General features: G+C 39.2%; 1 protein-coding gene across 1 annotated transcript in view; it reads right to left on the bottom strand.

Annotated features, from left to right (window-relative positions):
- Positions 1-25,167, bottom strand: part of LOC114248060 (uncharacterized) — a 96,971-nt gene continuing 71,804 nt past the window's right edge. The window contains exons 5-6 of the mRNA XM_028181177.2: positions 7,087-7,318; positions 1-222 (exon numbers count right to left, since the gene is read on the bottom strand). Of these exons, the coding sequence (XP_028036978.2) occupies positions 131-222; positions 7,087-7,318 (324 nt within the window). The 3' untranslated portion in view covers positions 1-130. The remainder of the gene's footprint in view (positions 223-7,086; positions 7,319-25,167) is intronic.

Here is a 25,167-nt window from a genome sequence, read left to right as displayed (position 1 = left end):
AAGCGCTGCAAAACATGACAATCTTAATATGAATATTACCTCTTAATTTACAACCTTAAATACCTAGAAACAAGACTTAAAATCACTCACAGCATTTCGTACGTATGTTAAATAGTAGGGTGTCCATTAATTACGTCACAAATATAGACACTTGCACAGTAACTAACAACGTCCAAGTGTACTGCGTAAATGTCTTCACGCTACTGCTGGGTAGCAGGGCATCTGGGAAGGAAAGAAACAGTATGTTAATTTATTAAAAAAAAACACTTGAACCGGTGACTTGGGAATAAATGGGGATTTACTTAAACTGGAATTTAGGAATTTACTGGTGGTAGGACCTCTTGTGAGTCTGCGCGGGTAGGTAGTACCGCCCTGCTTATTTTTGCCGTGAAGCAGTAATGCGTTTCGGTTTGAAGGGTGGGGCAGCCGTTGTAACTATACTTGAGACCTTAGAACTAATATCTCAAGGTGGGTGGCGCATTTACGTTGTGAATGTCTATGGGCTCCAGTAACCACTTAACACCAGGTGGGCTGTGAGCTCGTCCACTCATCTAAGCAATAAAAAGAGTTACATAAACAGTCTTTGGTTCTATAAATAATTTAATTGTCTATAATAAAAACACTGGAAATATTAAAATAAGCCGTGCCAAGGACAATTTCGTTATCAAAACTTTTTAATGTGGCAAACAGAAATCGACGCGACGATAAGCTATGTTTTCCAAAAACCAAAACTACATTAAAGAATAATAGTATACTAGGTATAAGCGTTAGGATATTTAATAAACTACCGAAGAAATTAAGAGACTTAGATGATTTTAATTTTTAAAAAAACCTAAAAGGTAATCTTATTAGTGAAAATTATTATCACATAAATTATTTTCTTAGGGATGACATTGAAAATAAATGGATTTTTAATTATTAATTGAATTATGGATGAATGAATGGTAAATTATATAATATTATAACTATGCACTGCACTAAAATTCGCATGTCAAATAATGACAAAGCATACACGCTGCTTTTAATTTATGTAATAACTCATTTTCACTATGCTTGGAGAATAAATGATTTCTTTCTTTCTTTCTTTCTTTCTTTGATGCTGAAAAACCGCGCCTAATAGGTAATACGGTGTATCCACTACACTGGAGTTCAGAACTTTTGACAGGCACCAATTTAGGGAGCCACTAGGCATCTAATATGAATGTATATACGCTGGCATAGCCTCTCAAGGCTACCAGCTTAGGTAGGAGAAGAAGAATGTATCTATGACAATCTGGAGAAGCTGCTGGTGACAGGCAAGGTATGCGGGAGAAGGCACAGAGGCAGAAATCCAATGCGCTGGTCGGACCAAATACGCTCCACTCTCAATACCTCAGTCCACGTTGCTATCCACACAGCCGAGGACAGGCAGGGATGGCGCAAGATGATGCAGGAGAAAGTTATTAGAGGAGGCCACGACCCTCAGCAATGAGGATTATCGACGCAAGGAGGAGGACGAGAACATAAAAATTTTAAGAAAGCACCATGTTAATATTCGTCGTATTTAAGCCTCCGCTGTTAGATATCCCACAGAGCACTTAATGAGTTCCGGCGTGGACGACATGTCGGCTATCAGTACAATTCAATTGCGACCACCTTAGTTATAAAGCCTTGTTGTTACCACAGCGTGCATGTCAAGAAATAAAAAAAAAAAAGTTATCGAAGCCTTCAGATTAACATGTCTTCTTTTTTCAAACCGATCCAGACTTCCCCCTCGCGTTTTAAGGTTAGGTATGTCCACTCCATTCATTTCTTCAACCAAAAATACGTATGCTATTGCAGCTTAATCGAACGATAAATAATGTTAACTTAAAATGAATTTCAAGTTACGCCCGGAAGGCTACAGCCGTCCTTCAAAACTCTTAAACTGCACTTAAGTCATTACATTTGGAAGGAAGCCCCCAAAAAAGGGAATTACCATATTTTACGAAACTCGATCCGAACTCACGAACTTGTTATATTTGCATAATGAATTCACTTTTTTCTTTGTTTTTATTTATTTGATTCGTAGTAATTTATCGTTCTGCTAAACCTTTAGGGGGTAAACCTTTTATGAAATTATGAGTTTTTATATTAGCGCAACGGTATCTATTGGTTCAAGTAATTTTACGGTATCTGCTCGCAAAGGAGAGAGTACGCTCTCTCTACGATTTTTTTAATTGCTTAAGTGGGTGGACGAGTTCACGGCCCACCCGGTGTTAAGTGGTTAGCGGAGCTCATAAAAACCTAAGACGTTAATTTCGTCACCTACCTCGAGACATGAGTTCTAAGTTCTCACTTTTTTCAGTACAACGGCTGCCCCACCCTTCAAACCGAAACGCATTGTTGTTTCCGGCAGAAATATGCAGGGTGGTAGTACTTACCATGCGGACCCATAAGATATCCTAACGCCAGTAAAAAAGCTTTAGGGTTGGGCGTTGTGAGCATACAGGGTTATGAAATAATGACGTCATTGTTTACGTCCAACTGCAACTAGAATGAAACTCGCCTTGGACAAGGCTTTCTCTTCTGGAACTCCACTAAAGCAATCTCGTAAAAGTATCCCAGCTCTTTGCAAGCTGATTTAATTATTTCTTCAAAACAAGTATTACATTTCATCAAATTATACACAAATTAATTGGTTTTAATAAGCGCGACATCACCATAACGGATTAATTATTAAATGAATCATATCAGATCATATGAAGTATACAGCGGGAAAAGCTGGAATATTAATCTTGTTGTATGTTTTAATAATTATGTAATTAATTTATTATAAAAAAAAACGTGAGGTGCGCGATGTCAATAGCTTAAATATTTTTTTGACAGATATGAGGAGACGTCTTATGATTTTGATGATATATAAAAAAACATCCTAGTTTTTTTACAATAAGTTTATTTTCTATTTTTAGTAGGATTTTCTATAGAAGCGTGTTTTTTAGTTTTAACTAAATTTTTTCATGTATTAGTTTAAGTAGAATTATGTATCATAAATTATTCATTAAGGTACATTCAGGCAAATACAACAGTTTGCAATTTGCTAATCAAGGTACATAGATAAAGCCTAATTCCGAATTTTTTCCAGTTCCAAGTATGAATGTTGAAATATCTTTTTTTTTTTTTATTGCTTAAATAGATGGACGAACTCACAGCCCACCTGGTGTAAAGTGGTTACTGGAGCCCATAGACATCTACAACGTAAATGTGCCAACCACCTCAAGATATAAGTTCTAAGGTCTCAGTATAGTTACAACGGCTACCCCCACCCTTCGAACCGAAACGCATTACTGCTTCACGGCGAAAATAGGCGGGGCGGTGGTCCCTACCCGTGCGGACTTCCAAGAGGTCCTACCACCAGTGATTACGCAAATTATAATTTTTGCGGGTTTGATTTTTATTACACGATGTTATTCCTTCACCGTGGAAGTCAATCGTGAACATTTGTTGAGTACGTATTTCATTAGACAAATTGGTAGCCGCCTGCGGGATTCGAACACCGGTGCATCGCTACATAGGAATACACCGGAAGTCTTATCCTTTAGGCCACGAGGACTTTTTTTGAATATAAATACCTTAAATATAATACCTTACGTTCCAAGTATAATACTGAATGAAAAACAGCTAAATATCTTAATAAGACCGTTTAAATTCAACAAGAAAAGTCTAATTAAACGTTCGTTTATTCAGAAACAACATTAAAAAGATAAAACTCAATTGTCGAGTTGGAACGCGCTCACGGGATTCTTCAAAAGATTTCTAAGTACGACAACTTGGAAATTGTATTATTATGATTGTTGTTACCAATTACGGTGCAAGATGAAGTTTACTTTCTTGGTGGACGACATCTAACGAACTGCGAACCTAATCATCAGACATCAACAATCTTAAGTTTGTCTTTGTTTTTTGTTGAAATATGTTTTGTATTTATTAGCGCGCTTTTAATAGCTTGGTATTTTTGTATATAATGGAGTGTTTCAACATCATTGTTACTGATTTAGAGTCGTCCGGTTAACTTAAAACTTTGCACGTGGACTAAGAACCAATCACAGTTTAATAATTTTATAACTTTATTCTAATACCTCTTCCTCCTTCCTCCACGTGAAAGAAGTAAAACTTCTTTTGTGGTGTGTAGTATTGTGGTTTTCTTCATTTTTATCCTTAAATAAAATTTCTTTTATAGGAATGCTGCGTATAAGAGAAACAACGTAGCTCGCTTTGTCCTTTTCCTCTCTGTACAATCGAGTGGCTTGGGAGATGCACTGGCTATTTCCCCACTCTCGTTCTTTCTAAATTATATATTTTCTCTCTAGTCGTTCCGAATCTGTCGCGGATTAAACTTTACTCTCAATGCGTCGAAAGCAGTTTCACTTCAAAAAAAAAACGCCACGTCGATTTTTCGCAGACCGCCATACATACGGTGGTGCTCAGTACGGTACGGATTTGGTCTGACCAACGCATGGGGAACTTGCCCTTCGGTCTTTCGGCCTTCCACCTTCCCAGTCAACAAGAATTTTCCCATGTTGTATCTACTCTTGCGTGTTATGTGCCCAAAGAAGTCGAAGACTCTTCTGAGACACGTGATGTGGAGTCATTTTTAAATTTGTAGTGTTGTTCGTATAAATTCATTGGTACGGTGTTCTGAATGAATTCTTGGCATTTCTTCCAGCACCACATCTCGAATACGTCTATACGTGTTCGTTTTGCCTTTTTCATGGTCCACGTCTCTGCGCCGTAAAGGAAGATGGAGAATACTAGTGTGTTCATGAGGCGTATTTTTGTTTTTTAAGATATACACCTGTCAACCTAGATTAGGTAAAGTTGGGAGGTAGCGTTTTTGGCCATACCGATACGTCCTCTTATGTCACATTCGCACGAAGTGTTGTTGGTAATTGTGGATTCTAGATAGACCACATTGTCCACCACTTCCAGATCAAGTGTACCCGAACAGTTGAGGGTGCCACTTCGATCAATCAGTTTTATATTAGTCTTGGATCTGGTTAATTTTGGGTCTCATTTTGTCGCTAATGTGTTCCATCCTCTCGAAAAGGCAAGCCGTTTCCTCCTCGTCTTTTGCGAACAAGGTGGTATCATCGGCATAACGCAGATTTGTTATCCTTGTTCCTTAAATGTTAACATCTCCTCCCCATTCTTCAAGTGTGCGCCTCATTATATATTCTCCGTACATATTTAAAAGAATATGTGATAGGATGCAGCCTTGCCTCACGCCTAATATTATTATTACACCAATACCAAAAGAAAAACAGACGACTTTAATATTCAAACTCCAAATTAAATTCAATTATAAATAATAAAGAGAAAGAATAAGGCGCTTGGGTCTATCATATATTTGGATGTCACCTTGTCTTAAATTACATTTTTATTTTTCAAAACGAATCAGAAATAGCGTTGAACAAAAAAAGACGAGATTTTATTGTAAGAAACATTAATTTGATATGTCGATGATAATAATATGAAAATAAAAGAAAGCATCTAACCAACTCAAGAATTCATATATATTGTGCCGATATTAAACTTCATATCATAAAATCGATAATACATAATTTATTGCTCTGTGAAGCGTTCTTGTAACGTACATTTTATTATCTTCCCCCTGGTTGTCGATCAAGTTGATTGAAATCGGAAACTTAATATTTGATTTTTGATGGCAAAAGCGAATGTGCGATGGAATGGTTGCTGATAGATTTTATTGTGTTCAATCACAAAAGATCTGGAAACTATTGATTTATATGAGTGTACTCAGCACAGGTCGGCTGAAAATCAGATTAACAGAAGCCACGACTATGCAGAGACAGATAAGATAAGTTCTCTATGATTTTTTAACTTTAATCTTTTCGAAGTGGATAGTTGTGATTTGTTTGTGGTATTTTTTTTAGCATTGACCGGTTCGGTCATGGTTTGTTCGTGTTAACTAAAACTGCAGCGTTCATCCTCAGTACCTATCCAGAGATCTGTGGTTTGTTAGGTACTTGTTGTTCGAATTCGCGGTATATTTTACCCCGAACATATAAAAGACGAACACACAATTTCAACAATATATATTATTATAATGTGTACAATATTAAAATATAAACCAAAAGTAAAGTAAACAACGCTAGGCACTGGAAGATATGAATTAAAACCAAAATTACATTTTTACATTCAACTTAAATTGACGCGCGCGAATCTTGTTGCATGACGTCACGAGACACCTTTTTTTTTTTAACGCTGGGGAATCCTTTTACGGATACCCGGTCGAGGGGGGTAAGAGACCGGGTTATGTCGGACTCCGGCGCCTCCAGAGAAGAACAGGGAGAAGAAGAAGACAGGGGTCCTCCTCTTCTCCCAATTCCTGCCGGGAGACTACGCCTTCGAAGTTTTTTTTAAGCTATTGCATAGCCTCAATCGCGGGCCTTGAGCGCGGCGACTGAATCATGAAATTCCGTAACGAAAATAACCTGACACCCCCACTACGCCTACTATGTAGCTCGCGTTCAACACATTCACACGTTGCGCTGGTGTAGTGTTTGTGAATAAGTGGGCGGCGTGACGTCGCACTGCATGAGCATCATGAAAAGTCTGCCCATCTCTCTCTCACGCGGTCTAGCTTATGAGTGTGAAGGGGACAGTTAATGTTTTGCTTTTGTTAATGTTTATAAATATAGCGTGGTCTTGTTTTTATTATTGTTTTAATATTAAATTATAATTGTCTAATTGTAATTGCATAACTTGATAAAAAATGCTTTGCAATAGCTTTACCGCGGCAGTCCCCGAGTGCCACATGTCTTTTTTTTTTAATGAAGGTTTTCTCGATTTCGAGACGTCACCCTCAAAGTTTACACAAAAATTTTAAACGCGACGCGTTATACTTACGTCTAGCAATTTATATAGCATTCTGGCTGCCCTCGACAAAGGGGAGGCCAAGATGCTATTATAGACACCAACATCCATTCTGGTTGAAAGCTAAATCATTCAAAGATAACAAACTAATTGTTTTCAAAGTTACAGATGCAAAAATAGCAGTTAAATAGCATCTTGTTTTTCTACGTTTGGTTTAAAAACAATACTCACTATTTTTACTAAACATATAAGTAGAAATATGAGGTCGACTCGCGACGTACAGTCGCACGGACATCGACCTCACGTTTGGGGGTCGCGTGGGCACCGTCGCGCGGCACATCAAAGCGAGATACCCCCGTTGTGTGGGGTAGTCATCAGGGTACACGTGTAGAGTTCGCCAGGAAGCACTAAGACCATCCCCGTCAGCCCCCGAGACGTGATTTTCACTGGTGATGAGCGGATCCTGTGAGAAAACAGTGAAATTAGTTTGAAATTTAAAATTCAGTTTTAAAATATGCACATAGATTCGGTTGTTAACAATCTAAGAGACAAGTCGACTACAGGGGTCAAAGTACTGATAAATGTTCGCAGAAGACCGTGGATTTCATTTGCCTGTTGTAATAACATCCCAACTCAGCACAAGCGCCCAGTATCTCGAGATTAGACAAGCGGATTCCTGTGGGCTAACATTGGACTGGGCGTCGCTGCATCCTTTCACAGTCATAGAGGCATTTTTTAACTTCTCCAATAAAGTCAAAAAAGTTCTGGTTTCTTTATTGTTTTAATGTTATCGTGCCAACTAAAATCAGCACAAGCAGTTATCATTTTCTGCTTCCAGGTGAAGAATTTTGTGGAATATTGAGCTCATATTAGATAGATACTTATAAGGGTCGTAAAAAAGATATACCTTTGTCTATTCACAATAGTCCCTACTGGCAATTCTCAAAGATTCAGCTGGTTTGTCTATTTATGTTAATAAAAAAAACTAACAAAGACTGAGGAACACATTACCCTGAAGCGTATGGGACATTCTCTCAATCCTTTCTCCCTTAATATTTGTATCGCATGTCCGAAACCATTGAATCGAGGCGCGTCCCTATTAACATCAGTTACGGGTCATTACATTTCGTACACAATCCACTAGCGAATCTATTCGAAGTGAAACACTGAGGAGCTTCCGCAGTTACGAGCTTTTTAGGAGGGCTTATTTCGCAATACGTAGTTTATCTATGTATCTTTTACTGAAAATGGTTGGACTTTCCTACGAATGTTGTTGACTAGCGGCCCGCTCTGGCTTCGCTCGGGATTTTAACAAAAATTTCAACGATATATGACATTGTTTTATTTTTTTAAATAAAAGAACACCAATTGCGGTGTAATTATAATAGTTGACATATGCTGTCGCGACACTTTTTGCAAATAATAATGTGTTGTACACAGTCGTAGTACATTCTTTTATTCTATCATCAATAGTTTTCGCAGGGCACGCGGTGTAAAGAATATTTTAGGTAATTTTTTTACATCTTGGGTTATATTATTAGAGTTTTAGTAAGGATCCCAAATTTTTTCAAAAGGATTATAGCCTATGTCACTCGGGAATAGTGTAGCTTCCAAACTGTGAAACAATTTTTCAAATCGGTTCAGTAGTTTCGGAGCCTATTTAATACAAACAAACAAACAAATCTTCCTCTTTATAGTATTAATATAGAAGTATAGATAGATGATCCGATTTTACCCTTAAAGTCACACAGCACGGTAGTGGTCACTAAGCCAGCGAAAAGTAGCATGTCTAAAATTCGGTGCTCCTAAATTCATAAGCCACTAATCGCGATCATTAGTGGGAAGGTATGTAGCGAATTATGTGGCTTACTTCTGAACCACAATTCGTTCAAATCCCAACCTAAGCCTCTCTGTCTGAAGGTGGGAAGTGGTATTCACTTAGTGGTGTCTACGGGATCTATAATTGGCCGCTTCATACCAGACCGACCGTCAGCTAATTTACCTTCAAAGCTATCAAAATAAAATACACCATAAAAACCAGTAAATCATGTGCATTATAATTGAACGATACCTATGTACATTGTTTGTAAGACTCTTATTAAACGAAAAGCTTGTCTTTGAAATTCTCGGAGTAAAATTCTGAAGCGCTACCATAAATTCTGGTAACAAGCTGTGGACTTTATTTTCTCGCACAGCATCTATTACGTATGGTAATGTTCTCATTTTGAAAGTGAATATGCTTTTGTTACCTATGTAAAGTTACACAACACTGGATACACTATTGTCTACACGTTTTTATTGGATTGGCAACTATTTATCCGTGTAATGAATGAATGAATGAATGAATGATTTATTTTATTTCAGACAACATAAGTCCATATGTGTACATAGTATCATTGAAAGATACTCGTCCTCCTCCTCGCGTCGTTCCCTCACTGCTGAGGGTCGTGACCATTATGATTCGACATGATTTTACTCCTTGTGATGTCCCGCCAGCGCCTCCGATCACTGGCCGCATGAAGGGCGTCGTGGAATGGGATCTCTAGTGTGGTGCGGATTTGGTCGAACCAAAGATACATAATCATATTGAAAAATACGTAAAATTAAAAAAGATACATTTATTAAAAATAATTATCAGTTGCATACATTTCAAATATTCCATTCAACTGATACTTACCTCGAACCAACCATTATTATTATTATTTAGTCCGCAAGTGAACCATGGTACAATGGTTCAAGTACCGACAGTCATAAAGCTCTGTTAATGAAATCTTTCTACGTAATTTTCCCCAACTTTGAGACATTGGGTTAACTTGAAATTTTTAATCCTTATTAAGAATACATTACTATCGATAATACGTAAATATAATCGAAGCGTACCCTGAAAACATCAGTGAAGAAAAATTATTGAAAGTTTAGTTCGGTGAACCTTTCCTTGGTTTTCAATCTATTATTAAAGCTACGTACATCATCTTATGGTTCATTTTAGATTACGTGATTCGAAATAACGCAGAAACGAAGCTAAGGCTTTAAATTCTATTGACAATTTGATAGTGCACCAGTCTCGGTCCAAGATAACGAAGAGCAATTTAAATGATGATCCAAAGATCTGTATTTATTTTGATATGAATGTATTCCTATTATAAAACTGTATGAGGACTGTGTCTATGCTTTTTTTTCATATAGGCCGAGGAGTTCACGGCTCACCTCGTGTATCTACCTGTACCTGTACTCCTTCCTTACCGAATTCCATAGACAATGGAATAATATTGTAAACTATATACTTAGTAAATAAACTGTCAAACAGAAACCCATTCTCAGCAGAAATAAGGAGTGCCTATATATTTATGCGGGTCGATTTTATATTCCTCACCGCTAATTGCAGATTTGACCAAATGACATGCAATTTCTTACCACAATCTTCAATGCTTTTCATTTATTTTTTATTGCTTAGGTGGACGAGTTCACGGGCTTTACAGTACAACGGTTGCCCCACCCTTTAAACCGAAACGCATTACTGCTTTACGGCAGCAAAAATCAGGGCGGTGGTACCTACCCGTGTGAACTCACAAGACGTCCTACCACCAGTAATTACTCAAATTATAATTTTGCGGGATTGGTTAGTTTGATTGGTAATAAATTACATAATGTTATTCCTTCACCGTGGAAGATAATCGTGAATATTTGTTAAGTACGTATTTCATTAGAAAAACTGGTACTGGCCTGCGGGATTCGAACACCGGCGTACCGTAAGATACGAATACACCGGACGTCTGACCTTTTAGACCACGACGACTTCACTGACGAATTATATGTTGCAATATAACGCAAAAGATACTAAAGTTATGCTTAAGGAAATATAATCAAAATATAATGCATACAGCATAATATATGCTTAAAAACATATCAGTGTTAGTTTACTATAGTGGCAGTCGAAAGTGTAACGAGATAACCACATTTTCAGAACCAAATTACCAGTATAAGTTGAGCTTTCGTTTAAAATTCATTACTTTTTGTAAATTTAACACAACCCGAGCTGTGGGATCAACATATTACAGTCTATGCAAAGTCGGTGTTAGTTTGAGTTTAACTAAACCAGAATGGCGGTTGGCCCATTTAGCACAAATCTAATGGATTATATTTAATACAATATTGAAAAGGTTTTTTGAATACATTTAAATTTTTTATGGAATATTTATTTTAGATTTTTTTTTCGTCATGGTCGTCTTTTGACAATGTCAACTTCTTGAATTATGTTTTCATTATCTGTAACATTCTAAGTGATGTATTACTGGTGGTAGGACCTCTTGAGAATCCGTGCGGGTAGGTACCACCTCTCCGCCTATTTCTGCCGTGAAGCAGTAATGCGTTTCTGTTTGAAGGGTGGAGCAGCCGTTGTAACTATACTTGAGACCTTAGAACTTATATCTCAAGGTGGATGGCGCATTTACGTTATAGATGTCTATGGGCTCCAGTAACCACTTTACGCCAGGTGGTCTGTGAGCTCGTCCATCCACCTAAGCAATAAATAATAATAATAATAATACAAAATAGAAATTTATTCAAAGAGCCACTTTTTAAGATATATTTTGTAGCCTTGTGTTATAAAACCATTTACTCGTCTCTTAATGGGCAAGATATTAAGTAATATTCCGTGCTTGGACTAAGCAGCGGCTTGACTCTACCCCTAGCATTGCTGAAGTGCATGGGTGACGGTAACCACTCATCATCAGATGGGCCATATGCTTGTCTGCCTACAAGGGCAATGAAAAAAAAAACTATTTCGCGGAAGGACCAAAGCCTAGATATAGTTAGTAACCACAATGAAAATGCCGCTGGCTTTCTTTTGGCAGTTCCAATCATGATCCACGCAGGTGCAATGTTGTGGCTTGTGTAGAAATTCGGCTATCGCGTCCCTTAGTCTGCGGGTAGTGCCTCATAGTCATAGCCCCTTTAGAGGGTGCCCCATGTACCCTGGAAGTCCACGCACGAAGTAGAATATCGTAAGCGTATCGTACTAACAATACATAGCCTAGAAATTAGGTATAAATAAATATTGGTATGAAAAAAAAGAAGTCAATTGTAGAGTTATGCGGGTTTCCTAATAAGTCGTCTGACCGACTTTTATCCTGTAAGGTCTTCTGATCCATAACAAAATGAAACGTCACTGATGCCAAATTTACACTGATAATCAGCTCAATTTATCGGCCCGCAAATACACTTGGCCCTTTCGGGATCTAAGTTCAGCGATAACGACATTAAACCCACGAAGCTTAACCGATGTGATTACCCGAAAAATGTTAAGGAACCCTTAAGCTTACATTCCGAAATTGTCATTTTATTTTGCCATTTATAGACTAGTGAAAGGGGCTCTTAAACTCGTGAGTTGGATTATTGGTTGAATTCTTACTGTACTCTCAATACTTGTAGCTTAGTTTTTTTTATTTTTTTTTTATTGCTTAGCTGTGTGGACGAGCTCACAGCCCACCTGATGTTAAGTGGTTACTGGAGCCCATAGACATCTACAACGTAAATGCGCCACACACCTTGAGATATAGTTCTAAGGTCTCAGTATAGTCACAACGGCTGCCCCACCCTTCAAACCGAAACGCATTACTGCTTCACGACAGAAATAGGCGGGGCGGTGGTACCTACCCGTGCGGACTCACAAGAGGTCCTACCACCAGTAAAAGATCAGCTGTGAGGCCTAGTTTATATTATTTCCGTATCGCGACAGAGCTCTTGTTAGAATCCTTGAATAAAAAATTACTAGTTGAGAGTGTTGAAAAGTATTGAAAACCGATCTACCTATTACTGTCGCAGAGCAGTCGTGTATTCTAGTTTGTGAGTCTAGATCATACACTGCTGATGGAGTTTTCGAGTTCTGGACGCACAGTGGATAGTCTTCGAATTTTGGTTCATCTCTATTGAATCCATACTCACTAGCATCAGGTTAAACATAGAGCAATATAAAGAACGGTGCTCAATCAATGTATTTACCTACTTGGACCTTATTTCCTTGTACCAGTAGTCCACACGAATCCACCGTTCCCTAACATCAGACTATCAACAAGCACATGCTTACACGACGGTATCTTGAAACTTTAATAGGTGAACTTCTGAAAACTGGATAAGTTCGCAGACCAAACCTATTTTAAAGTTGTGAAGGGATCCTCTTACGTAAGACATCGTCTGCTGCAGACTGCGAGGCTGTAAGTAATCATCCTAGCAACTTTTTACTTATACTTAAATTCTCATTTAATAGAAAATTGGTTTAATTTTATAACAACGATCCTTATGCAGTAAGTTGTGAGTTTGTTAATGAATAAAAAATTTATGGAATTCTTTTTTCGAATTCGGTGATTTGTTTATTGATAACTATATTGTTTTCACTACATTTGTATCTTTTTCACCAATATGGACACGATAACAATACGATTAATTTTGCAGAACGAGTTCCGATAGAACAGATAGAACACTAAAAGTTCAGCAGCTAGACAATGCCCCTTTGGGAGTTAACGACCAAGGGGAAATCTTCCACCGAGCCAGCATTGTAGCTCAATAGGTCCATGGTAGCTGATTCACCGCGCTTACTGGTCCCACGGCAAGCATCTTCATTGCCTCGTAACGCCGCTACAACCCATCACAGTCAACGACCGAATCATTAACACTTGGGGTCACACAAGGTACTGGTGGTAGGACCTCCTGAGAGTCCGCGCAGGTAGGTACCACCGCCCTGCTTATTTCTGTCGTGAATTATTAATGCATTTCGGTTTGAAGGGTGGGGCAGCCGTTGTAACTATACTTGATACCTTAGAACTTATATCTCAAGGTGGGTGGCGCATTTACGTTGTAGATGTCTATGGCATCCAGTAACCACTTAACACGAGGTGACCTGTGAGCTCGTCCACCCATCTATGCAATAAAAATAAATAAATAAAAAACCGACGGCAGCTCTGCATTACATGGATATTCACGGAATTGACGCAGCGTTAGAGCTCAGTCTCGACTTACCGCAGACTTCGAGCAGCACTGGCACTTGCAAGCTAATGTCAGCACGGACAATGCTAACCTAATGACACGACCTTCGTCTCGAAGGGGAGTAATGTGGCGTGTAGCCATCATACATGGCCAGATATCTGACAGACGTCTGAATGTCGCTTACGACATTTTCTACCGAGAAATTATACCCGCCCGGTGGAAATCCTCCCCTTTTTTGTTTGCCCCCAAAGATAGAAATAAGAAATGTTTATAAAAAAGACTAACTTTTTGTATAATAAACGCCAATTTTGTAGGTATTGTTATGTAGGTAGGTAGGTATATTATTGGTGGTAGGACCTCTTGTGAGTCCGCACGGGTAGGTACCACCGCCCTGCCTATTTCCGCCGTGAAGCAGTAATGCGTTTCGGTTCGAAGGGTGGGGTAGCCGTTTTAACTATACTGAGACCTTAGAACTTATATCTCGAGGTGGGTGGCGCATTTACGTTGTAGATGTCTATGGACTCCAGTAACCACTTAACAACAGGTGGGCTGTGAGCTCGTCCACCCATCTAAGTAATAAAAAAAAAGGTATAGGCCGAATAGTATTTTTTGCTGCACTAAAAAGTGAATAATTTTTATATTGGTTTGTTGTTGAATTCGTTTTTCATTCTTCTTCTTTTTAAGTAATTTGTATGTATGTTCGGGGATATTGAGGAACTCTGGCTTTTATCTATATTTTTTGGAGAATCTTTTTTCCAGGAGTGAATAACAGAAAAACGAAAAAAATATAAAACACGAGAAATGCTTCTTTCTAAATCTGAAGGGTCAGTGATTATTGTTAAATTTCGAAGATGGCGCGAACGATACTTTAATTTAAAAAATAATAATTTGTGACCTGTGTGCGTGCACACAGAGGCGTTTTTTAAATAGGTTTAAATGACCTTATTTTTCTGACATCGAGACATTTGCTAATATAAAATCCATCAAAGATATTAATCGATTGCTAGTCTTTGCGGAGAGGCAGTCTTGTTTGACGTTTCCTAAAACTGTGTTCAATGATGAAATTATCTTACTGGAATTCATATAATAAGCGATAGCTCATTAGCTTTTCACTCGATCTGATCCCAAAAACATAATTTATGAAAATCAAATCAAGATTAAACACCGCTTATCTCAAAGTACCTTCAATTTGTTTTTATTACAACTCGAAATGAATTAATAAATGTTCATAAAAATCATAACAAGAATTTCGTACAAAAGCCTTTGTGCAGACGATCGTTCTTTGGTAAACGTTTAATTTCCGTTATTGAAGCCGTTCCCTAATCTCACCCCACATAAAGGGGTAGGTACCCTTTGAAATTAATGAGATTTTTTCATGATTAGCTATTTTTCCTTGTTAAATACGACATTGGAACTAAAAGGTAGGGGTGGAGTATTCTGGATGTAGTCATGGTGTTTCGTTTGCGTATCTTGATGGTAATTATGAAGAAAATATTTGGTTTATTATGTCTCAAGGAAGGCACTTTGTAGTAAACAGCGAGGGGGTAGTGGCCACGGGGCGCGCTACCAGCACTCTAACGCGCTGCCAAGGAGATACGAAAGAGCGACCGGTTGGCAGTGTAGCGCGTCCCGACCCGGCAGGCTGGTTCTGGTCCAACGGGGCATTCCGGGACACCAGCGGCCCCGTCTGGGCGGCCTGATAGGCTGCCGTACCGAGACGGCCGACGTTTCAGAGCCTTCAATTCGCCTCGAAGGCTCCGTCGGCCGGGCGTCATTGAGGTGAGCTGCGCTGTCTGGTTGCAGTGTTGACCGTAGTAACCACCCCTACCTCATCCGGGTTCTGACCTCGGAGGGGATTGGACGCTTGGGCGAAGAGTGCAGGGGAGTCATTTAGTGGGTGGGCCCTAAAATTCTTTGGGCCCGCGGTCTGCTCCCAACACCTTGTAGATCGTCAAGTCCCACATACCCCGTGCGCCCCCAAGGCGCGGGGACCTCGTAGGAGGTACGGCCACCAGCCCGAAAAATGGTATGGCAAGGTAAGAGTAATAAAATAATTAAGATAAAGTAGCTCCGGATTCGAATTCATTTTACTTTCTCGCGGGTTCAAAAACCGGCATCATTAAAACAAATTCAGTTTGTTTTGAACATGTCGCGACACCACCTCGCGGTAATTTGGTGGGCAGACCGCTATTTTAACCCGATCTTCCGTGAAACAACACAATGAAATTCGCAGCCACCGTTTCGAAATACACTCTTGTTATAATTGAAACCTTTTATTATTCTGTTTGCGTCCATGAAACGATACGGCTTCTTTTGGGTACCTACTGTAAATTTAATTAATATTTTATTTTTACGATTATTCCTTCATAGCACAGCCCCTGAAGGTACGTTAACGTTGGACGGATGAAATGTGAGCTTCAATGATAAAATATTTTTCAATAAAAAATTACGTCTCTTAGCTTTAAGTTTGTATATATTGGTTTTAGTGTCTATGGGAAAATATAGCTTACCAAGCTAGCAAATATCTTCTTTTTCTTTGTCTCCACCTTATCGCACACGGCGAATCTTTCTATTCCATTCTCTTCTATCAGCCGTCATCTCAACATTCACTTCTCTCTGTCTCATATCGTCATTCATTCCATCCATGTCTTCTTCGGTCCACCTCTTCCCCCTCTACCTTGCACTACCACTTCACCAGTCACATGCATCTTCTCTCTACGCATCACATGTCCATACCACGCTAACCGTCCGCTCTTTAATTTGTCAATCACCGTCTACTTTCACACTTCCTCTGTTATACTCATTCTTTATATTGTCCATTCTTATCACTCCACACATCCATCTCAACATTCGTATCTCTCGTTTTGCTAGCAAATAGTTAGCAAATATAATAGCTAGCTAACGAAGTGTCTTGTTCAACTATCTATTTATAGGACTAATAAAAGAAACAGTCCATTATTCAATTTGCAATCAGTACTACAAATATGTAGATCGCGCAAGTTCTACTAAAAAAAAAACACAAAAAGTAATAATTAATATTCCCGTTACAATACAAACATTGAAGTTTATATATACCGCGTTAGTAACCAAACAATCACAGTCGCGACGCGAAATGTTAACGCGCACCAATAATTTAGATTTTATTTTGGAAACTACATAATTACGCAAATCATATCTGAATGCAAACGTATTACAGTGTGTGTTTGCAATTGGTATAATCCCTTTTTAATAATTTATTTTAACTAACCGTTGATGTTTCTTTTGAGTACGAGAAACTCGGAATGCGGCTTTTAAATTATGTTGGATTGTAATTATCGCCGACAAAAGGAATCGAAATGTATAATTATGCATAATATTATTGCGTTCTATTTTCTGATGCATAAATTTCAAAGTTAACTATCGTCTTTGTATTTAAAGTAGATATAAATTTGATTACAAAACAACAAACACGAGCAAGCGCATATGACATTGTACCGATCAAATGTAATACGCGACACCGGCTACGCGGTCCGCATTTTCACAGCTGTCATGTAAATAACTCGTACAATTTAGCCGGTTTCCGTTTCCGTCGGGGCCCGCTGATTGAGGTCGCTTGTAAAAATAACGTTACAATAACGTAAATATTCGTATTATGCGGGTCACATCTTCGGTCCAATTCGGTCTCTGCAAAAATTTATCGTTCGTTCGTGATTAATAATGATGAGTTTTTGTTTTGGGCTCAAAGAATCTGTTAGCGGCGCTCGTCGTGGTGTTCCTGATTAAATTCGAAGCAGGTTTTAATCTTATCGATCTTTAGGAACGCATTGTGGGCAAGCGTAGTGATAACGCATATTATTGTTACGCGCTGGGGTTCGGGAACAATTGTTTTTTCCTACATATGTTAATAGCCTTGAGATGCTATTTCAGCTTATCCTTGCATGTAGGTGAGCTGACGGGGCTTAAACTGGAGTGTTGCTAACACTGGCCCTAGCAAGAGCCGTGCTTCGCAGAATCTACCACCGGATCGGAAACGCGGCCTACTGAGAAGGTCCGGCGAGAAACTCAGTGGGCTCTGTCTATAGGTTAATTCACTCGTCGAGTCCATCGTCGCAAGCGACGGGTTCGACGAGGACCGGGATCAATAAAACTTCCACCAAAGTACAAAATAAAACTCTATTTATCACTCAGAACACTCACAGAACACTTTACACTAGATTTACACACTAGATTTATACACTAGATTACTTTAGATTTTTCCGCTTCGCTTCAGGTTATCCGATCGCTGTTTCGCTTCGAGTAAATCCGATTACTAACTGCCTTCGTGTCACCTCTTCAACGCTTTTAAACTCGATACGACTTCCCTAGAATTATCGAGAGCATTTCTGACAATTCGAGTAGTTTCAACATGTGTTTCCACTATTTGACAATAGATGGCGTTATACTTCTCGAGCGTTTTCGATTTTACTAGTTCTTTTGATATTCGTTTCTGCTATTCGACGTTAGATGGCGTTGGTCTTACCGGCGTAACATTGTGAATGATTTATAATAGTATCACCAACGTCATGAAAATCTGACAGCCTTCCCGTTAAAATGTTGTTATCACCCCAAGTTTTTTCGCTTTATATAAGGGATCATGGCCTTGTAAGAAAGCTTTAAGAAATAATCCGAAACAGGTTGATCGACTAGAAGGCTCTACACGCTCTGCTTTGAAATTTCACCACCGCTAACACCATTACCGAATAAGAAAAATAATACTGGTCTCTGGCTATGTTATGTCCGTCTAGCTAGTGGAAGCGGTTCATTAATGTTATTTCAATAACTAATTTTACTAATTGAAACAAATTATAATAAAACAAAACAAAAAAGTCTGAATAGACAACAAATACGTATCACACACACTGAGCGTGTATTAAAGTATCAATCGATCACACAACGAACACAATTATGATGTTATCCTCGCCCATTTTATTGGTGGTAGGACCTCTTGTGAGTCCGCGCGGGTGGGTGCCGCCACCCCGCCTATTTCTGCCGTGAAGCAGTAATGCGTTTCGGTTTGAAGGGTGGGGCAGCCGTTGTAGTTATACTAAGAACTTATAACTTATATCTCAGGGTGGGTGGCGCATGTACGTTGTAGATGTCTATGGGCTCCAGTAACTACTTAATACCAGGTGGGCTGTGAGCTCGTTCACACATCAAAGCAGTATTTTTTTTTTGTATATAAATAAAATTCGAAGAGCACAAAATCTATAAAAAAATTCACAGACAATAAAGTGGCAAGAGTACAAAAAGCTTTCTTTTGCACAGTGTAAAATGACATTTCTTGTGACGTGTAAAAATTAAAAAGGCCGGGCGGAGTACGTACAATGGATCGCTTGCTGTGAATGGCATTAAAAGACCGCTTAAAAATCAGGGGTGGCACAATACATAAAACAAATTTAGCTTAATACCCGATCCTGTGAAATGTATGGTACACAGTCGACGTCGCTCTAAACACGTTATTATGGATCCTCCCGATCCATTAACGGTGCTTTTAGGTACCTCAAGCACCGATCGCCGTCCTCGCCAAGCCCATCGCTTGCGATGAAGGGCTCGACGAGTAAATTATCCCATAGACAAAGCCCACTGAGTTTCTCGCCGGATCTTCTCAGTGGGTCGCGTTTCCGATCCGGTGATAGATTCTGGGGAACACTGCTCTTGTTAGGGCCAGTGTTGGCAACACTCCCGGTAAGAGCCCCGTGAGCTCACTTACTAGCTCGGTGAATCTAGAATAACTCCTCAAGGTTACTGGTATAGGAAGGAAAAAAAATACTTACAACAAAAAATCAACAGCGCCCATTGTCCTATTTATTTTTGCTCGAATTTTCCGATGATTAAAATAATCATGCTCTACAATCCATGATCTTTGATGATGATAATAGTTTGTTCGATTATCGATCAGGGATTAGGGATGTGTTACTTCGGCCTCTTGAAGTTACTGCTAATAATTTTCCATCATATCACCCTTGAAATAGCGCCCAATGTTTAACAGCTTCTATTACCACATATTACCACATATTACCATAATACCGTGGGAGATCAGACCTGATGACCTACTTGTGGATGCTCGTGGACCCTTTTTTTTTATTTTTTTTATTTTTATTTTTTTTTTGTCAGGAGGAAATCGCCGGACTTCCGCCCTTTTCTGGGGATACTGGGCGGGGTATGTCAGAGTCGAACTGACTAAAACCTCCTGTCGCTCAACAACCAACGTCCAAACCTCGCATGAGACAGAACTCATGACAAGGCAAAGGGGGGAAAGTGAAGCGTTTAGTGCGGAGCACATCTCTCCCATCACCCTCCCCCTCGGGACGCCGGACTGGCGGTCGTCGGCGCCACGACCACCGGCCCTCTCGGTCGGCAGACTGTCCGAAGCCTGCCTAGATGGCGCCGGTTAGAGTGGGTTACCCTACGGAATACCCCGCTGGGCCAGAACCAGCGTGGGTCGAGGATAGCCGGCCTTCCATCACCCGGATGCTCTTGCGTAAAACGCGTGCAGAGCAGCTTGCACGTCGTCTTCTTAGGCCCCCCTCGCCGGTCCCCAGACCGACATGTGAGGGGGACCCGAAACACTTAGAGGGCCAGGGCTTGGGCGAGATCCGCCTCCCTGGCCCCCGCTCGACGGCGGCGGGATTGTGCGTCTCTCACGCGCCCGGCCGTCTCCTTCTGCGAGATGGTGCACTCGCAGAAGTCGAGCATCGCCTTCCACGACTCGTCGTCGCCGAGCATCGATGCCACAACACTCGGCAACGACAAGTCGGTTCCTATTTTTGCGACGAGGACACGGCGCCACCCCTCCCATGCGGGGCAGGCGACGAGCGTATGCTCTGCCGTGTCCAAGTCGCAACCACAATGGTGGCACTCTGCCGTCGGCTCGGCTGTGATCCGGTGCAGGAACTCACCGAAACAACCATGCCCAGTGAGCACCTGCGTGAGCCGGAAAGTGAGGCGTCCTCTGTCACGATTCACCCAATCCACAAGGACCGGGCGAATCGCCTCGACGGTCCTACGACCAGCCGAAGGATCAGCCAGCCGTCTGGACCATGACTCCAGCGCTCGTGGACCCTGTGGCACGACTGTCATTGCTTACAGATTACCTTTTTTCATCGACAAAGAGCATACGGTCCACCTGATAGTGAGTGGTTACCGATACCCATAGACGTCGGCAATACCAGACATTAATCCAGGATTTTTACTTTATTTAGATTAATAATAATCGACAATAATATATTCAGTTATGTACAATTATTTCCGCATTATTATAAAATTACCAATGTCGACGAGGTCATAGCATTTATTACTATACAATTATATATATATGTTAACGGAAATGTATGTAATCCGTCATTGTATACAATTCCTAGGAAATGTATGTAATTCCTAAAATCGCACGGAAATGTGTGAAATAAATTATATTATACTTACACATTACACATTTCCTAGGAAATCTATACATTTCCTAAATAGCAATCGGAAATGTAAAACATTTAAGATATTGGTGGGTACGCGGGGACAGCGGGACGAGTCTTGCACTACGGTCACTTGCCAACTTGCAATCCACTGGAACCGGCCAGGGATTTAAGAAGTGCCTTTGCAAGAAAAACTGTGCTACATCAAGATGTCTGTGTTTTAAAAATAAAGTATTATGTACTTCCAAATGCCATTCGAGCTTACCCTGCAAAAATAAATAGCTATATGGACTGACAAAGTATTATAATATAAAGATTTACTTTTATACTTTGACATTTATAATTACTTAATTATCAGACTGATTACTTGCCAAATGAAAATTTGATTTTATAAGAATAAATATAAGTTGATTTTGTGATACGTTAAAAGTTAATAGATAGTTGATTTTAGAAGTTTTAATCAGTAAGATAATATGAATATATTATTATTATTTTACGGTATGACTGTTACCCGATTGTCTCACTAAGTGTTATATTAAAAAAATATTATTAACAACGTGTTTTATTACAGAAAGCATTTACTTTATACATTTCCTAATACGGTATTGGAATTATATACAATTCCGAGGAAATTTATACATTTCCTAGGATATCTATGCATTAAATAGATTTTCAAACAATATTTTATACATTTCCTAAATAGTATCGGAATTGTACACATTTCCTAGGATTTGTATACAATTCCTTGATTTCATACATTTCCGGTAACATATACATATACAATTATATACTATATTTTTTTATTGTTTTTTTTTATTGCTTAGATGGGTGGACGACCTCACAGCCCACCTGGTGTTAAGTGGTTACTGGAGCCCATAGACATCTACGACGTAAATGCGCCACCCACCTTGAGATATAAGTTCTAAGGTCTCAAGTATAGTTACAATAGTTATCATTGCGTTAGATAAACGCAATAAGAATCGTCGATTACTATTGATCTTGTAATATATAGATTTGTGGCCGGAATAGAAACAGTCGGGACGTCGCCCTAAAATAATTGTAAGCCTTTGAAAACAGAAAGATCTAAGCCGGCGAGCTACTATTCTACAAATTCTGAACCTCCAACCAAATCAATTGTCTCAAGCCCGACATCCACTGACAGCCCTCCACTGCCGACAATTAGTAAGATTTAAGGGGATAACCCTAATTGCGAGTAATGATTCAACTTGAAGACGCAATTCAAATGTGTTTCATAAAAACCGACGGCTCTCTCCAAATGCTCCAGAAAGATAGCTCATATTTCGTTAATACATTGAGAGGAAAAAATAAGAAGTATTTAAATAATGCTGTTGGTTAAATTAAATGGCTCTCTAGTGATTTATAACATTTATTGCTTGATTTTACTGGTGGTAAGGTGTTTTGTGAGCTCGCACGGGGTAATGCGTTTAACGACTGGGGCAACCGTTGTACTAAATAAATGAAGGAAACTTAGAACTCAAGTCGTAAGTTTGGTCGCAAAATTTACGTTATTGATGTCTATGGGCTCCGCCCGCTAACCACTTAATACTATGTGGGCCGTGAGCACGTCCACCAATCTTTTTTTTATTGCTTAGATGGGTGGACGAGCTCACAGCCCACCTGGTGTTAAGTGGTTACTGGAGCTCATAGACATCTACCAGACAAGGAAAGATAAAGAAGCGGCCGTGAAGAGCATTCAAGTCGATGTTTTTGGGTTTTTTGGACAGCATGGTCACGTTGTGTTAGCTACAAATTCCGGTGATCATTTAATACCGGGCGTACCTTGAGCTCATCTACTCTCAACAAATAAAAACTTCGACGGCTAATTGAAGCTTTTAATGTTATTTTTTCATTCAGTAGGGCTTTTCTGTTTGCATAATTCGCTTACAAAAGCCCGTTCGCTGTTGTTATAGTACACGCGATGACCCTTCATAAATAAATAAGGTTGGTACAACGGTTTTCGTTATTTTTATTTGAACTACTGATCGCCGACCGATCGAGATAACGAACTCTTTTATATTTAGAATTATTTTATTATAAAATGATTGTATAATATTATTAATTTTGTTTTGTGACTGACATTTAGGGATTAAAAAAAAGATGTGTGGTGTCGTGGGACACCGGATAGGAACGAAGTTCCTTATTATAAAAGTATTAATTTTAAGTTCTATTCGAGATATAAAGAAAATAAAACTGGAGGTTTCGCAAAAACCCACGGTCATTCGGTAACGTGCGAACTTATTGTGGTACACTTCATTCACGGTTGTTTGCATAAGAGTTAGTGTATTGAGCAAACGAACGCTCTGAGATGGTAGTTAATGAATGATAAAAAAATATGTAATTTTTTCTACGTTATTACAAAGTTAAGTCGTACACTGTGTACATTACTAATTTGTACGTTATTACAAAGTTAAGTCGTACACTACTTACTAATAAAAATCTTACGTTACGGACGTTTTTTCCCGGTTAGGGTACCCCTCCGTATCGTCCCATAAGGAGCTTCGTTCTAAAAAATCTCTTTTCTTTATTGATGACATCGATAAGCTACAAAAAAAACCTCTGACAAATATAGGAGAGCATGGCATTTAACTGTCTTATCTTTACCCAATTATCTGTATGACTATAGAATACAAGCGTGTGTGATATGCAAACAAGTGAGAGCAGCTCCGGGTGAATGGCCCGCATGGGAAGGTTCCACCTTCAATTTTGATTCTGCTACAAAGCAATCTCAGACTGTTTTTTCGAAGTGGAAATCCAACTCACAACCCACGCTCTAACAGTCGGGAACACTAATGCGTCATCAGATCGAAAAGGTCGAAATCTTAATTCGCAATATATGTACGTACAGTACCCGACGATAAATATTGCACATCGAGCGTGGGAAAGAGACGGTTTATTTTTGCTTCGCAGAGCGTTATATCTGTCGCACATTACCTAATTGACATTAAGTCTCCATAGATACCGGATCGTTAGTGTTTCGTCGCATTTGTCAAGTACAGATAACGCCCTACAACAACAAAAACAAAATTAGACGACTGTCTCTTTCTAAATATCGATGTGCAATATTTATTGCCTGGTACTGTACTTTTAGGAACCAGAAATAAAATATTGTAAAAAAATAACAATTATCGTACGAATAACCTTCTTCTGTACAACGGCATCAGCAGCATTGCCTCACAGCAAGATCACATAGAGTAAACAACAATTGAAGTAGCTACAATATACCAGGGCTCTAGTCAGATAAAGGAGTTTAACTCCGTACAAAATTCGTTCCCTGTAGGTTGTTATCGAAGTATTTTATATTTTATGTATTTCACTAAAGGATCATGTACCACATACCCACACTTACGAAATATTTGTCAAAAGAATGAAAGAGAAAAACAATAAATTAAACAGAAAGAATAATTAAAAAACAAGAGAAACGCTATCTATTGAAGATATTATTGAAATTCTCACTTAAGTACTGTGATATTCTCGGCTACCCATTAGGGTGCTTTGCCTCTATTCCGTAAATCTAGTTTTTTTGGCAGAAGGGAAAATTGACGATAAGTGATTCAATATACTATTCAGGTAGTGTTCTGTATCATGTATGAAATTAAAATGCTTGTAGTCTCCGTAATTCTCTGCCATTTTTTTTCACTGATAAATATGCTTTACTTCTTCCGAGATATTAAAATATAGGTCTACTTGACGATTATTCTGAAAACATTGGACCCTTCCCATCTTTCATTTTTTTATTACGTTAATAATTGGTGAACCAACTTGCAGCTCACCTTATTTTTACTTTTTTTCTTTGCTTAGAAGGGTGGACGAGCTCACGACCCACCTGGTGTTAATTGGTTACTGGAGCCTATAGACATCTACAACGTAAATACCGCCACCCACCTCG

The sequence above is a fragment of the Bombyx mandarina genome, chromosome 17, assembly GCF_030267445.1.
Source record: "Bombyx mandarina strain Sakado chromosome 17, ASM3026744v2".
NCBI classification, from domain to species: domain Eukaryota; kingdom Metazoa; phylum Arthropoda; class Insecta; order Lepidoptera; family Bombycidae; genus Bombyx; species Bombyx mandarina.
Note: the sequence above shows the minus strand (reverse complement) of the source record. Positions and strands in the feature narration are given on the sequence as shown.